The 17,442-nt window shown below is 48.1% G+C and overlaps 1 protein-coding gene across 1 annotated transcript in view; it reads right to left on the bottom strand.

Moving 5' to 3' along the window:
• LOC119972907 (piezo-type mechanosensitive ion channel component 2-like) overlaps positions 1 to 17,442 on the bottom strand; it is a 1,374,210-nt gene that overhangs the window by 3,752 nt on the left and 1,353,016 nt on the right. Inside the window, 2 exon segments of the mRNA XM_038810453.1 lie at positions 8,576 to 8,783; positions 14,635 to 14,714. Coding sequence (XP_038666381.1) covers positions 8,576 to 8,783; positions 14,635 to 14,714 — 288 coding nt within the window.

Here is a 17,442-nt window from a genome sequence, read left to right as displayed (position 1 = left end):
GTTTCCACTGCAATATTGAGTACCAGTTGGACTCTCAAAGATCAAGTGCTGCATTCTCTGTTCCTGAGTCCAAGTGGACTTTCACAACAGCAAAACTGGTGCCAAACCTGAACCAATTCAGCAACCATGGAGGAGCTAGCACTGGTGCCACGTGGAACATGACCGATTCCAATGAAAAATGGTGTGGGATTCACCAGGCTGGGGAATAATACTCAGGGGGCCGACAAGCTGCATCCGCGTATACACATTACAATCCCCACACACACTCAATGGCACTGATTGGTTGCGCTGGAGCATGCCCATACAATTGATGGGTCAACTGGGGCCTGGGGGACACCTATACGACCCTTGACCTAAGTTCACAGTGGGCTGACAGCAGCATGCGCAGCTGCATGGCTGCCTTTCCAGCTGTGGCAATGGTATTCCTTGCCCGTCCACCCCGACCCTACAGCCCACCTTTTGTCCATCCCCTGCTACTCTACTCCCCCGGTCCGCGGCACAACTGTCAGCAAACTATGGTGATGTTGGACACTTTCCGGATCCCCTCCCTCCCTCAGCAGCCACAAAGTCGGTTTCATGATTTTTAAAAGCACAGGTGAACCGTGCCGTTGGGAACTCAACCCATCGGAGGCGGAGAATCATAGAGGTGCCGGAGAATACCATGTCAGGCCCACTAATGATGTGCAAATGGTGTCTACTGTACATGCATTATAGACGGCATTGATGCCTTTGTCAAGGCGACGAACAATTGCGATTTGGTATCAAATCGGCAGCCGCCAAGATTTTGGCATCGGAACTTATTCTCCGCCCAATTATGTTTCCCGATTTTGGTGTCACCAATGGAGAATCCTGCCCCAGACCTATCGCTACAACAAATAGGGTTAGTTTTTAAAAAAATTCCTTGCCTAAAGATGGAGCTGCAGCCACTCTCACCCTTTCGCAATCGTCTTTGGTCCCACCAAATTGGCTACTTATCTCTCTGGCTACGAAACCTCATGTTCTCTACCCTCCCATATCCACCTCCCCCCCCCCCCCCCCCCCCCCCCCCCCTTAAAAAATAGCTACCGCCCTTATTTACTTGAGGGCTGTTCGTTGCTCATAGTTCACAAAATGCATAATATAACAATTCCATCTTTCTGCTAGTCATCATCTTTCACTATCATGTGACAGAACTGACAACCTGCCCTGAGGAATTTCCTCTAGTCTAATTGATACTACCTTGCACCAGGTTTCGGATGTCACCTGGAGGTGGGCGCGTAACTAGCCTTCAAATTATTCATAGAATCATAGAATAGTTACAGCAAAGGAGGTCATTAAGCCCATCATAGCTACGTCCAATCTCCCTGCCCTTTTCCTGCAGCCCGACAATATTTTCTCTTCGGGTGCTGACCCGTCCTCGATTAAAAGCCAAGTTATGGCTGCCTTTACCATACTGTCAGGTAATGCATTCCGATTCCTAACCATTTTCTGTGTAGAAAAACTTGTGTGCACTGGTACTCAACCCGCGAATGGAAACTATGGGGAAAATTTCCATTTGGGAGATGAAGAGCAGGGTTCTCTGTTTCTGAGACTAAGTGTAGACGCCGGCGCAGAATTTGTGGGGCTGGATTCTCCGATTTTGAGACTTTGTCCCCAAAGCGTCGGAACGGTGATGTTTTACAACAGAAAAAATGGCGACCAATCCTCCGTTTGGCTGGGGGCTAGCATCAAAACAAGCACCCGGCTCTAGCTGCGAATTTGGCCCGGAGATTTGTCAGATCCGTGGCCGCGGATTTGCACGGCGGCAGTCTGCAGTGGCCATGCCGAGCAAAAGGCACCGGCCACTTGTGGATCCGGCCTGCGAAATAGTGCCCCCCCCCCCCCCCCCCTCTGGCTGGCTCGCGCGCTCCGGACCACCCCCAACAGTGCCCCCAGCCCCTGGCAAATTCCCCCCTGCTCAGAGATTGACCCTCCCCCGACGGTGGCGGTGCTGGACTGAGTCGGCAGCCGTCACACCGAGTTCCCAACGGATGAGACCAAACGCGACCAACGCTGTCGGGAACTCAGCCAGTCGGGGGCGGAGTATCAGGGGGTGGGCCTCAGGCAATGCCCTGAGGCTGTCAATACGGCACACAGCGTACTCTCTGAGTATGCAGCTTTGGAGGAGGTGAAACATTGCGAAAGCAGCGCCGCCCCTGATTCAGTCGTGAACGGGGATTCTCCGGCCAATCGCCGAATGCGATTTCAACGACCGGAGAATCCTGCCCACGGACGTTCACGACAGCAAACCTGGTGCCACATCTGGACTGATTCTGACACTGTCAAGGGGCTAGCAATGGTGCCACGTGGAACACAATCGATTCCGATGAGAAACAGTGGGGGATTTGCCAGTTTCATGATTGACATTCAGGAGACTGACAAGTTGCAGCCACATATACACATTTCAATCCCCACACACACCATCCCAGCCAACAAGCTGGCAGCAAGATGCGTGACCCCAATTTTCTTGGATGCCGAGCTGGAGACCCTAATGGACGCTGTGGAGGAGTGGCCGATTACCCTGGCCTGGGAAGGAGGCTGCCAGCCGCTGCCATTGGCTGTGCCCGGGCGGAGGTGGCAGAGCCGGTGAGTACCATCAATAACACCACCCGGACTGGACAGCAGTGCCACAAAAACCTGCACAACCTGCTCAGGGTGGTATTCTCCTCATTGGACGAGGCGTGCCGTTCCTCCTCCTCTTCCAATATGTTGTCGAGGATGCATCAGGCCACCATGATTTGGGACACGCTCCTGGGGTTATACTGGATGGCCCCATCAGAGCGGTCCAGGCACCTGAACCACATCTTGAAGGCGCCAATGGATTGCTCGATGATGCTCTTAGTTGCTGCATGGGCATTGTTTTATCGGTTCTCCGGCTCAGTCTCAGGCCTCATCAGCCACGACCGCAGCGGATACCCATCACCAAGAGCCAACCCCTCACCCGAGATTGCATCTCGAAGGCGTCGGGCACTGATGAGTGCGACAGGACGAATGTGTCGTGCGCGCTGCCTGGATACCTGGCACGGACATTCTCACTGTACAGCCGGTGGTCACACACCAACTGCACATTCATCGATTGGAAGCCCTTACTGTATATGAAAGGCACCCCCTCATATGCCAGTGCTTGTAGGGCATATGTGTTGCAACTTGTGTTCCATCTATCACCCCCTGGACCTGGGGTATGTCTGCGATGGTGCCGAATTCCGCTGTCCAAGAGATCTAGTTGGCTCGAGTTCCAGGCTGAATTGACGTATTGTGCTGCCCGGGCACATAGGGCATCCGTTACAGCATGGATGCACCTCTGAATGGATGTCCGAGATCCCAGACAGGTCCCCACCTGGCATCTGGATGGACCCCGTGGCAAAAAGGCTCAGGGTGATCGTCACCTAGATGGCTACTGGGAGCGGTTGTCCTCCCCCATACTCCCACGGTTAAGGGTGCACTATCATCTGGCACACATGTTGCACAGTTTTCCTGTTCAGGCACAGTCGTAGGCGACACACTCAGTCCAGCAGGTCCTCGAAGGACAGGCACTGCCTATATACACGGAGCCTGATGAGGCACCTGATTCCCACTTCTCTCTCGGCCTACTGGATGGCTGGGCAGCTCTCCAGCCTCACTGCCTGGCCCCCACTCCTTTGGGGCAGGCTCCTGTTCTGCAGGGTTCTCCTTGAACAGCTCCTGCCCATCCAGCCTCATTACATCCGCCAGGGCCAGGCAGATATCAACCATTCCTGGCTGGCCTCCGGAATTCATTGCCTGCAGAGGGTAAAGGACTGAAATGTTAGCATGGTGTGTATTCACCAGCCCATCCAGTCCAATGGGCTATGCAATGGCCGTGGCCAGCCCTGCAGCCCCTGTCCCCACATGTTCCCCTCGCCCTCCCACCATCACTTCACCCTGATACTTTGCATTCCGCACCTTGCCACTGGACCCATTGGTGCCTGGCACCAAGGAGGCCTCTAGCCCTGCCTCCCATCCCTTCCGGCAGGGCTACCGGTGGCTGGCACTACCCATGCCAGCAATACTCTCCACAGCCCCTCCTGTGCAGCCTATGAGAGGTGTCCTCCTTGGGTGGGCCATGTGCTATCCTGCCAGCAGGGTGGCATCTTGTTATGGTGTGGGGGGGCCACCATTTGTTACCGACCAGTGCCATGCTTGGCGGCATGCATGCGGGCAGGGCCAAGAGATGGGGCTGGGCGAGTGGGTGTACACCTGTTGGGACCATAGCTGTGGTGTGCTGTAGGTCGGTGCTCTTTGAAATACATGGGTGGTGCCTACCTGTCTGGGGGCAGGATGGATGGGGACAGGGGCATAGTGGACAGGCTGGCTTGATACCGCTTGGTGCTTTTTCAGGATGGGCTAGCTGGTAGTGCCACTGGTGGGGCATCTGCCCTGAGAGTGGGCGGTGCCGCTCTGCACATTTAAGGGTCACATTGGGCAGTCAGTGGAGTAGTAGCAAGATGGCTGTCTTGCAGCCGCAGAAATGGAGGACCATGCCTGGACATTCTGGCCCGTCTCCTTTTTACCACCCCCTACTCTGCTGTCCCCCCCCCCCCCCCCCCCCCCACCCCCCCGGGCCCTGGAAGGTGCCCCCCCTCCCCACAGCCATCGGCATGGCTGATAACCGACTGTTGTGCCTTTGGAAACTGTTCTTACCTCCACCCTCTCCCTCAGCAGCCACGGTGACTGGTCTGTTTTTAAATACCACAAGTGAACCGTGTGGGCGTCACTTCCGCTTCACGGAGCATTGCGGGATGCTGGAGACTACCGGGTCAGGCACGTTAATGATGTGTTAACGAATGCCACTGTACGTTTTGCATGCCTCCACCAACATGAGGCATGGAACGCATTCACGCCACCATCGAGGCACTGTTGAGCGCCCAGCGGCGATCTCGATTTCCAGCTTACACCTAATTCTCCACTTGATCATGATTTCCGATTCCGGCATCGCTGGACAGAGAATCCACCCCATGGTCTCTCAGGGAATAAAGGGATATGGGGAGAGGAAGGAAAGTGGAGCTGAAGCCCAAGATCAGCTGTGATCATATTAAATGGTGGAGCAGGTTTGAAGCTCTGACCTACACAAGAAATCCAGGTATGACATACAGAAAGCCATCAGGGATGCAAAAAGACAATGCCGCATTAAACTAGAGTCCCAGGCCAATGACACTGACCTAGGACGATGATAGCAGGGCCTACACAAGATCACAGGCTATAAAGCAAGGCCAGGTGGAACATCTGGGGCTGGAGCATCCCTACCCAATGATCTGAACAAGTTCTATGCCCACTTTGAGCAGTCAGCCAATGTATCAGCACCAACAGCCCTGGACACACCGATACCCACTATTACAGCCTCAGAGGTAAGAGCTGCCTTCTTGAAAGTGAACCCACGTAAAGCAACGGGCCCCGATGGAGTCCCCACCTCCAAGAACACCACCATAATACCAGTACCAAAGAAGAACAAGGTAGCCTGCCTCAAAGACTATTGACTGGTGGCCGTGATGTGGTTTTCAAGAAATGCTTTGAGCGGCTAGTCACGAGACGGATCAACGCCAGCCCCCCAGACAGTTGGAGGTTCAGTTTGCCTATCACCGCAACTGGTCCACAGCAGATACTATCTCCCTGACTCTACAATTAACACTTGAACACCTCGACAACAAGTGCACCTACGTCAGACTGCTGTTCATAGACCACAGCTCCGCCTTCAACAGCATTATCCCGACAAGACTAATAACCAAACTCCGCAATCTTGGGCTTGACTCCTCCCTGTGCAGCTGGATCCTTGACTTCCTCACCAACAGACCCCAATCTGTCAGGATAGGCAACAGCACCTCCTCCACAATAGTCCTCAACACTGGGGCCCCGCAAGGATGTGTCCACTGTACTCCCTATATACACACGTCTGTGTGGCAAGATTTAACTAAATCTATAAGTTTGCGGATGATACGACTGGTGGGTCATAGAGATAGATAGAGAAATACAGCACAGAACAGGCCCTTCGGCCCACGATGTTGCGCTGAACTTTTGTCCTAGGTTAATCATAGAATTTTGGACAATTTTTCATGGCGAATCCACCCAATCTGCACATCTTTGGACTGTGGGAGGAAACCGGAGTACCCGGAGGAAACCCACGCAGTCACGGGGAGGATGTGCAGACTCCACACAGACAGTGACCCAAGTCGAAATCGAACTTGGGACCCTGGAGCTGTGAAGCAATTGTGCTATCCACAATGCTACCGTGCTGCCCTTAAGAAGTTAACCTACACTCCATTATTCTACCCTAATCCAAGTACCTATCCAATAGCCGCTTGAAGGTCCCTAACTTTTCCGACTCAACTACTACCACAGGCAGTGCATTCCATGCCCCCACTACTCTCTGGGTAAAGAACCTACCTCTGACATCCCCTCTATATCTTCCACCATTTATCTTAAATTTATCTCATATCTCAAACAACGACAAATCGGACTACAGGAGGGAGATAAATCACTTGGTTGCATGGTGTACTGAAAACAACCTCCCTCTGAATGTTGGAAAGACCAAGGGACTGATCATCGACTTCAGGAAGCGAAGCACGACTGATAGAAACCAACCTTTTATTGCAGGTAAAAAGGGTTAAAAGAAGAAATTATTTAAAATCATATTAACTAAAATTTTAAATCAATATATATTAACCATAATAGTAAGAAAAGGCTGACTGCTTGTGAATGGATCAGATAAGTAAACTGCAAGAGTTTGCAAGGACAAACTGGCAGAAAGACTCTTTGTGTTAGAGAGCTGGGCTATGTCCGTACAGGGTTCCCATCCCCCTTGCCATAGCAGTTTAAACCCTCCCCAACCGCTCTACCAAGTACCTCTTCTTTTGGTGGGCGGTCTCTGGGTCATTTGTCAATCAATTGATCAGGGCTTGATCAACCTGATCAATAAAGTCCAATCAGGGGCTTCCACATTAATTTTGGGGTGGGCACTCAGTGGCCATATTTGAAGGTGTTGAAAACATGTAGGCCCTTCCAAATAAGGAAGTTAGGTGCCACTGTGTCTGGTAAACAATTGTGATTAACAAGGCAGCTCTATTGATCCTGTTGGTGGCCTGGAGATCGCCCTTTACTTATGTTATTCGCATCAAGCTGTGAAATTGTTTGAAGTCTGCAAAGCCTTTTCCTGTAGCTTTATTTGATCTGCCTGTAGCCGTTATTGTACATACCCTTGACCAATTTCCCCAGCATCCCTTGCTGAACACCATTTTAGGTGGCCACAAACTGCTGCAGTCATGTGGTGTAGGTACACCCACAGTGCTGTTAAGGAGGGAGTATTCAGATTTTGACTGAGCGACAGTGAAGAAGTGGTGATATATTTCAGTGTTGTTTCAACTGCACTCATCCAGGAAGTGAAGAGTATTCCATCACACTCCTGACTGGTGCCATATGGATTATGGACAGGCCTTCGGGAGTCAGGTGGTGAGTTACTTGCTGCAGGATTCTGAGCCTCTGACATGCTCTTGTAGCCACAGTATTTATATGGCTAGACCAGTTCAGTTTCTGGTCAATGGTAACCCCCGGGATTCAGTGATGGTAATGTCATTGAATGTCAAGGGCGATGGTTAGATGATCTCTTGTTGGAGATAGTCATTGCCTGGTACTTGTGTGGTGTGAATGTTACTTGCCACTTGTCACGCCAAGCCTAAATATTGTCCAGGTCTTGCAACAATTTACATGGACTGCGTCAGTGTCTGAGGTGTAGTGAATAGTGCTGAACATTGTGCAGTCATCAATGAGCACCCCCAGTTATGACCTTATGATGAAAGGAAGGTCATTGATGAAGCAGCTGAAGCCGATTGGACATAGGACACTGCCCCAAGGAACTTGTTTGTTTAATGTGCTTGTCATAGCTGAATAGTTAGGGAGGAATTTGGGAGGCACCAAAGGATGGGTGTGATGCTTCAGGGGCTGGTTTGGCACAGTGAGCTAAACAGCTGGCTTGTAATGCAGAACAATGCCAGCAGCGTGGGTTCAATTCCCGTACCAGCCTCCCTGAACAGGTGCCGGAATGTGGCGACTAGGGGCTTTCCACAGTAACTTCTGGGAAGCCCCTACTTGTGGTAATAAACGATTATTATTATTTAAAGCGTGTGAGGGTGAGTTGGATTGTTGAATGTTAAGCTAGTGTTTTGAGTGCCAGAGTCTGCTGATAGGTGAGTGACAAGGGTATGGCACATTGAGCAGCATGAGAGACTGGTGGTGCAGTGGATATGGGATGATCTTTGAACTTCCTCAAGCAATGTTGACAAGTCCTTGAGACCTCCGGGATGTGCCAGAGGTAACCAGCAGTACAGAACAACCCAGCCCAAGCTATCTTATACCTTTGGAGGTGCGACTGAGCACAATAATGTGGTAAATGTATCCATATGGAAATGGGAATTTCCTCAATCTTTTCAGTGCAGTTACAACATAATAATGGTCTACATGTGAAGAAAGCAATGTACCATCATTAATGAACCGAGTTTATAAAAAAAACAAGTTTTAAAAGATATCAAATAACTGTAAGGTATTGCCTTACCCGTAACCAGCAAGAAACCCAAGGCTAGGTGGACTAACTTTATCACTGAATACAATAATTTCTAAGCTTTCTTTACGGGGGTTTTCTTTATTATCATTCCCGTTGAATCTTTCGGTCTGATTAACAGTCCACCATTCCTGAATGTGTCCTGTAATGTTGTCTTTTTTCTGAACCAGTCTGACAATGAGGTCAGAGTAGTCAGCATCATCTATTGAAAAAACATAAGAATCATCATATTGAAAAATATACACATTTTCATCACTAGGGGATGCCCCCAAATTTTAAAATGGGAAAAAATATTTTTGAAACAAATAATTAACAAAATATATAATTAAAATGCAGTAAAATCAATGATAAGGCTTCATCAAACTTGGATTTAAAAACTTGAAGACTGCAGTATAAAAAACACAGAGAAGTTCAGAAATTGTACAACATAGTTGACTCCTAACTGTCCTCTGAAGAAGTGTAGGGATAAATGGGTCATTTTCAGGCTGGCAAGCTGTAACAAGTGGAGTACCACAGCGATCGTGCTGGGCGCCCATCTACATCAATGACTTGGATGAAGGGATTGAATATATAGCAGCTAAATTTATTAATGTCAGGAAAATAGGTCAGAAACAAAATGTTTTTTTATATTTTTATTCGAAACATTTTCAATTATGTACAAAAAAAGAGAAAAACAGCACCACTAGACATCCTTCACAATCCACACTTCAAATACCCAAACACCGCTGTTGTAGCCCCATCCCTCTCTGCCCCATTTTCTAACTGTAGTAACAAACAAAAACCCCCAAAAGAATACGCTCCACACATCCCTCCCCTGTGTAGAGAGAAATCGGGCCGCCATTTCAAAATATCATCCTGATCTCGGAGGCCCCCGAAGAGACTGCCGATCCCCTCCAGCTCAAACACACCATGGGAGAGGTCTGAGCCTCCCAAACAGCCATGCAAGGTACCCCCACCCAATTGGCACATGCAGAAATGCCAGCTTGGCATCCCAGCAGTGCGTCTGCCAGCACCATCTGGGCACCGCAAGGGTGCCAGGCTGGCACTGCCAGAGTGCCCAGTTGGCACCAGCAGTGCCAAAGTGCCACCCTTCCCAAAGGCATACACGTGGGGTCTTCCAATCCCCTGGGAGAACCCCACAGGTACTGTTCTGTCTGGTCCCTGTTTGTCGGGACCAGTGCTGAACGGCGCTCGCCTGAGGTCCCCAAGGTGAAGGGGATGAATCCCAAAGCCTGAGGTACCTCGGAATCTGCACATTAGAGTGAGACTAGCTGTCAAAAGGTGATCCCTCCCACATTGGGCGGGTTTACATCACAATGTCTCGCGAGATAGCATTGGATCTCGTGAGTTGTTGTGAGCCAGGTAGTACTCAGGAGTAGGATCTCCTGGCTTTTATAGGCCATGCTGCACCATAGCAAGCTGGTTTTCCGGCGCAGCGTGGCCGTTGGATCACGCTCATATCTCACACATGAGGAGGATGAGTCTACCCTTTGCAGGGCCTCACTCCATCGCCTGGCTTCTAAGGACCCAGCTCTTCTTCCCATTTCCATTTTATTTCCTCCACCTACAACCTCTCATTCCCCATCAACTCCCCATATGTCCGAGATCCTACCATCCCCTATCTCATCCTCAGACAAAATCTTATCTTGCAGTGCTGTGTGGTAATTTTAGAATGTAGCCAACCACTTCCTAACAAAGTGTCTGACTTGCAGATGCCGAAATCCATTACCCCTCGCTAGCTGGAACTCTGCCTCTAGCTCTCAACTCTGCAAACCTTTCCCCACAAACAGGTCCCTAAAACACTATTCCCGCCCGCTCCTACGCCCTAAACATGGAATGCAGACCTACTGGAATAAACCTGTGGTTGCCACAGATCGGTGCCCTCAGTGACAGCTTTCCATCTTAAACTTCTGCGGGCATTGATTCCTTACACATAACGCTGATACCATTGCCGGTCTTCTAGAGTACCTGGCCAGCGAGAATGGAAGAGGTGCCAATAGCAGTGCCCTCAAACCTGTCTCTCTACACAAGGCTTTCTCCATCTGACCCCACACCGACCTCTCCCCCAGTATCTTACCCGCCCATATAAACTCCAAGATCATCTTATTGACCCTGCCAAAAAAGGATGTGGGCAAAAAATCGGGTGAATTTGGAAGACAAACAGAAACCTTGGCAGCACTGTCATTTTAACTTTCTGGACCCTTCTAGCCAATGACAGAGGCAAAGCATCCCTGGCTGGATACTTCATTGGCAGGATCCTCCCTTTCGTCGGCAGCGCACTCGCCCACGGATTTCCCGACGGCATGGGGGTGCCCACAATGAGAAACCCCATTGGCCGGCTGCTGGCACAAAGGATCCTGCTGCCGGCGGGGGTGCCCCGGGACGAAGAATCAGGCCCCCATCTCTTAAAATCCTCTTTCGTCCCCTCCACCAGATTCACCAAATTCAGCTTGTGAAAGTAGGCCCAACTGTGCGCCACTTGCATCCCCAAGTGGTTGGAAAGAAAGCTATCAAGGGGACAGTAAGAGTCTGCAGAGGGGTTAGGTTAAGTGATTGGGCAAAATATTTGGCTAATGGAGTATAACATGGGAAACTGTGAACTTGTCCAATTTGGCAGGAAAAACAAAAGAGCAGAAGATTATTTAAATAGAAAGAGATTGCAGAATACTGATCTGTACATCAATCACAACAAGTTGGTATGTAAGTGCAGTAAGGAAGGCAAATTGAATATTGCTGTTTATTGCAAGGGAAATCAAGCATAAAAGGTAGGGGAATGTTGCTGCAGCTGTACAGGGCCTTTTTAGTCTATGGGCACAATTTAACGGCCTTGTCGCACCCGACTTGGCCGAACACACTTTCTCTGGCAAAGGAAGAGAAAACGCACACACAGTTCCCGTATGTCCGAGTATCCTTCCAATTGATGGCACAGGTTTGTTGCACCAAAAGAGTAGAACCCGGTACCTGATCCTCATCGGTGGAGAAACCGTGCACACCATCAGATTCTGATGACACGAGATTCAATCTCGCAAGATGTCACAATCTGGATCTCGCATGCACTGGGCCATTAGACTTATTTAAATATGTATGCGCCAGATACACTGGTCTCCTGGGAACTAACAGCCTCCCCAGCGAGCCCTCGACCAGGTGCCATTTAATACTGGCCCACACAAATGTGGACCATATGGAACAGCACCTGGAGGGTTTCCAGGCGATTGGAGACTGGCTCTCCTTCTGGCACCTGGGCACTGCATCCTGGCACTGCCAAGGTGCCTAGGTGGCACTTCCGAGCTGGCAGGGGCACTGCCAGGGTGCCAAGGTGGCACTGCCAAAAGTCAGGGCCTGAAAGGGGCCACAAGTTTTAAAGGGGGAGGGGGTGAGAGATTGTATGATGTGTGGGAGCATGAAGGGCGGGTATGAAGGGGCACCATAAAGGTTGGGGGGTGAAGGGTCGGCCCAAAAGAGGGGTGGGAGGCCTGAAAAGAGGGGCATGGGCCCTCAGCCACCCAACATAACGACAGGGTGTCCTCACTTGGGGACGGGGTAGATATTACCCATGTGTGCAGGGGGTGACATTGCCCGTGGGTGGTGGGTGTGGGGGACCTCCAAGCTCACTTAGAGCTTGGAGCACCCTTTCAAAATGGCGTCCCGATCTGTGAGGAGCCTGTCTGGCCATCGAGTTCAGCTCTTCAGTGCTGGATAAAATGTTAAGTGTGGGCTAGGCCGGAAAGAATCCCAAGACCCCACAAAATGACGAAGGCGCGATTTACTGGCTGTGCCCATTGGAATCGGGATGGGACACAGCCAGTAGCTCCCGGGAAAGGGGGCCTGTACTGTGTACAGTTTTGGTCTCCTTAGTTAAGGAAGGATATCATTGATTTGGAAGTAGTTCAGAGAGAGTTCAGTCAACTGATTCCTGAGATGAAGGGGTTATCTTATGCGGAAAGTTTGAGCAGGTTGAGCTTACTATATATTGGAGTTTAGAAGAGTGAAAGATGATCTTATAGAAACATAAGATTCTGAGCGGATTTGACAGGGTAGACGCTGAGAGGGTGTGTGGACAAATCTAGAATCAGGGGAAAAAGGCTGAATTAACTAAAACCTTGATCAACAAAGGAGTCAAGGGTTATGGGGAGCAGATAGCATGTGGAGTTGAGGCCACAAGCAGTTCAGCCATGATTGTAAAAAGTGTTGGAGCAGGTTCAAAGGGCCAAATGGCCTACTTCTGCTCCTAATTCTTTTGTGTTCAGCCTAGTAAGCTACTTGGAGCATAAACTGCTAAGAAAAAAAGAACCACTATGTGGACTGCAACAGTCCAAGAACTATCACCACTTTCTTAAAGAGTAATGGGGATACACAATAAATCAGTTTGACAGTAATATTCAAATCTCCAGAATGAATTACAAAAAAGTGTTTTTGAGGGTCTGGCAAAAATGGAGTTTGAGCAAGAGAAGGTACAGTAAGTATTAATTTCAATATAATTAAGGCACAATATATGATGGTATTTTTGAAATAAAATGTACAAAATACTCCGGATTTTATTACATCTGAAAACATGCTTGGATAAGTGAACGATTCCAAGATGTGATGTTTGTTTAACTGGTGGGGCATGACTTTCAACAAAAACTCGGATTTCTATGGGTAATATCAAATGTTATTTTATCGTCAAATGTAAACAGAATTGAAACATTGAATGGTCCCTTCCTCAGAGCTGCTCCTGCCTCACTGTTGTGAATTAAGTAGAATGGATGCACATTCTCCAGAGTTTAGAAGAATGAGAAGTGATCTCAGTAAAATGTAGAAAGTTCTTAAGGGGGCTTCAAACGTTAATTACAGAGCGGCTGTTTTCCATGGCTGGAGAGTCGAGAACTAATAATAATAATCTTTATTATTGTCACAAAAAGGCTTACATTAACACTGCAATAAAGTTACTGTGAAAATCCCCTAGTCGCCACATTCTGGTACCTGTTCGGATACACAGAGGGAAATTTCAGAATGTCCAATTCACCGAACAGCATGTCTTTCGGGACTTCTTATGGGAGGAAACTGGAGCACACGGAGGAAACCCACACAGGCACGGGGAGAACGTTCAGACTCCACACAGACAGTGACCCAAGCGGGAATCTAACTTGGGACCCTGGCATTGTGAAGCTGCAGTGCTAACCACTGTGCTACCGTGCAAATACTCAAAATAAGCAGTTGGCCATTTAGATTATCATAGAATTTACAGTGCAGAAGGAGGCCACCGGCCCATCGAGTCCGCACCGGCTCCCGGAAAGAGCACCCCACCCAAGGTCAACACCTCCACCCTATCCCCATAACCCAGTAACCCCACCCAACACTAAGGGCAATTTTGGACACTAAGGGCAATTTATCATGGCCAATCCACCTAACCTGCACATCTTTGGACTGTGGGAGAAAACCGGAGCACCCGGAGGAAACCCACGCAGACACGGGGAGGATGTGCAGACTCCGCACAGACAGTGACCCAAGTCGGAATCGAAACTGGGACCCTGGAGCTGTGAAGCAATTGTGCTAACCACTATGCTACCATGCTGCCCTCATCTTAGGGCTGAGGTTAGGAAATATTTATTTACTTGGAGAGTTGTGAATCTTCAGATTTCTCTCCTCCAGAGGGTTGTGGATGCTGAGTTATTGGGTATATTCAAGGCAGAGATGGATAGATTTTTGGATGTTTCAATAAGGGAATCAATGGATATGAGAATAAGGCTGGAAAGTGGAGTTAAGGTCAAAAGATTAACCATAATCTTACGCATTGACAGAGTAGGCTTGAGAAGCCATATGGTCTTCTCCTGCCCCTGTTTATTATGTTTTTGTTTGTAACTCACCCAGAAGTGGCAGAAACCTCACCCAGATGGAGAAACAGGTTGAGTTTTGTATTTCTAGAGAAGTTGCAGACGTGAAGTGGGAGAGCAGCTTTGAGCAAATCCCTGGTGACTAATTTTGTTTCAAGTGTTATTTATTCAATTATTCATATCCGATGTGTCATAGTATTCATATATTCATGCAAGTTTATGAAGCATATGCACACTTACTTTTATAAAGTTGTTTCACAGGTTTGGTTTGTGAACCACTGGGAGCCCTAATGTAGTTTGGAAATATTTTTTCAAGTTTTCTGTAAAATAAAAACATTTTTTTCATAGTTTATCAAATAGAAGAATAACACTCTTGCTGCCGAATGAACGAACAAATGGCCCTGAATTTCCACAGTGCCGCAGAAAATTACATCATTTACCAGCAGTGGGTGCAGCGTGCAAGTAATTTGGTGAGCTAATTACCCAAGAAAATAATGTGAGGGACATAGGATTTAAGAATTGGAGTAGGCCATTAAGCCCTTCAAGTCTGCTCTGCCATTCGATAAGATCATGACTGATCGAGATGTGGCCGGAAAACCACTTTACGTCTGTCCCCCATAACCCTTTACTTCCTTGTCTATCTAACTCACCCTTGAATAAATTCAATGATCCTGACTCCATTGCTTTCTGTGGAAAAGAATTCCACAGTCCAACAACCCTCTGAGAAAACAAACTCTCCTTATCTCGGTCTTAAAAGGGAGATCTCTTACCCTGGGATGGCGGGGAGACCTGATGGAATTCTTCACTCTTGAGAAGGTCCAATTTGAACTGAGGGGATCGATGGAGGGGTTCTACAATTCATGGACGTTATTCATTATGCACTTTCGAGAATTGGATTACATCGAACATTGGGGGGGAGGTTGGGAGAGTTGGGGGAAGGGGGACTGTATGTGTTACTGGTGACTATGGGTGATTCCTGATTCCTTTTTGTTATTTGTTTATGTTAACATGCGGGATAATGTTTGGGGGTTTGGTGGGAGGATGGGATTGTTGTTATTGATATGGGGATTGACACTGTATTCGTTAATGATTATTGTTTATTGTTGGTGGGTGTAAATTTGGGAGAAAATGTGAAAAAGGAGAATAAAAATATTTATTAAAAAAAGGGGGATCTCTTATCGTTAAACTCTTTTCTCTAGCTCTAGTCTTCCCCACATGAGGAAATATCCTCCTTATATCCAACCTATCAAGTCTCCTCAGAATATATGTTTCAAGAAGATCACCACTCATTTTTATAAACTCCAGTCGGTGTTGATCCAAGAGGTTCAACCTTTAGGTGGATTGGCCATGCTAAATTGCCCTTGGTGACCAAAAAAAGTTAGGAGTTATTGGGTTACGGGCATAGGGTGGAAGTGAGGGCTTAAGTGGGTCGGGGCAGACCCGATGGGCCAAATGGCCTCCTTCTGCACTGTATGTTCTACGTTCTTTCTTCATAAGATAAACCCTTCATCCTGGAAATGAGTTGAGAATATTCTACTGTTAGCGGAAGAAATTGCTATATATGTCAGGATTGGTATAATAAAGATCTTTCAAAGTATTGTAATAGCACAGGTCAAGGGCAAACCAGCAGGCAAGGGGTTAAACATATCCCAAGGGAAAACCAGCAAGCAAGGGGTTACAGTCACCCACATTGGAAATAATTTAATCATCTCACAGAGCATTTGAATATGAAAAGGGAAACACAGGAGGTCCCAGTAAGTCCAGAAGTTAAATATATTAAGCACAAACCCATGAGATTCTAAGGAACATTGTATTCTTTAATCGTTTTCCCATTACGGGAACCAGAAAATATGCATACTGATCACTATGTATTGTTCCGAATGATTCAGTGACGTCAATACCTGCTTGTGACTCCGAAGAACCTTAAATATATATGCATGTAATTCTGAGGACAGGCAGAGCTGACTTTTGTGAGCTAAGGCTTGCAGCAGAACTTGCCTCTCCTGTGTGCACACAGTTTTACCAACAGCACACGGTTGAGAACAGACTTTGAGGTTTTTCTTCCTGCCAACACTGCAAAACCGGATTTTAAAATCATGATGAGAAATTCTGACCCCAAGAAACATCAGCGTTTAAGCAGTTCGACCTCTGTAAAGATTGTGGGGCGGGATTCTCCATTTTGCCGGTGTCCGGCAAACCCCTGCAATAGGAAAGCCCATTGACCGGGCGGCGTAACAGAGAATCCCGCGGGGGGGTCGACGTTGAAAAGTGGCGTGGCGGGGCGGAGAATCCAGCCCGTGATCTTTACTACGCAGTTAGGGACAGCAAGATGTGTATTAAAGTCCCATTCAAATAATTTAGACACAAAGACAGACTGACAGTCCAGTGCATTATTAAGGGAGAGACGCCCATGCCATCTTGCAGGTGAAATGTTAAACTGAGGCCTTAGTTGCTCTCTCTGCAAAAGATCCCATGGTACTGAAGAGGAGGCAGGACCTTTTCTCTGTATCCTGGCCAATATTTATCTCTCAAACAATATGACTAAAATCCACCTTGTCACTATTATATTGGTTGCAGTACCTTGTGAGAAACTTGGCTGCCATGTTTTCTTCATTACCAGTAACTACATTTTTAAAAAGTACTTGATTGACTGTAAAGCAGTTTGGGATATCCTGAGGTGCTGAAAGGCACCATATAATACAATTCTTTCAAAGGGATAGCAGAGAGATTCAGTGTCAATTGCTTTGTGTTTTGTTCCCCCTGAATATCACCCAGCCTCTTCAGAGGTGTCTCTTGCCTGAACCATAAGCAGTCACAGGCCAGCTTTGCTTACAGGAGCGAGGCAATATTTCACGAAAGGGCTGTGACTATTTCACAAGGAAGATCTGGAAGGGTTCCCAGAAGAGGCAACATACAAGAACACAAATAAGAACAGGAGAAAACCATTAAACCTGTTTTGCCTGCTCTGCCGTTCAATATGACCAATATTGACCCAAGCAGATCTTGGGCCTCAACTCCATTTACCACCTACTTCCCCCAAGACCAAAA

This window comes from Scyliorhinus canicula, chromosome 10 (assembly GCF_902713615.1).
Source record: "Scyliorhinus canicula chromosome 10, sScyCan1.1, whole genome shotgun sequence".
In the NCBI taxonomy this organism is placed as follows: Eukaryota; Metazoa; Chordata; class Chondrichthyes; order Carcharhiniformes; family Scyliorhinidae; genus Scyliorhinus; species Scyliorhinus canicula.
This window is presented reverse-complemented; position numbering and strand designations above follow the sequence as displayed.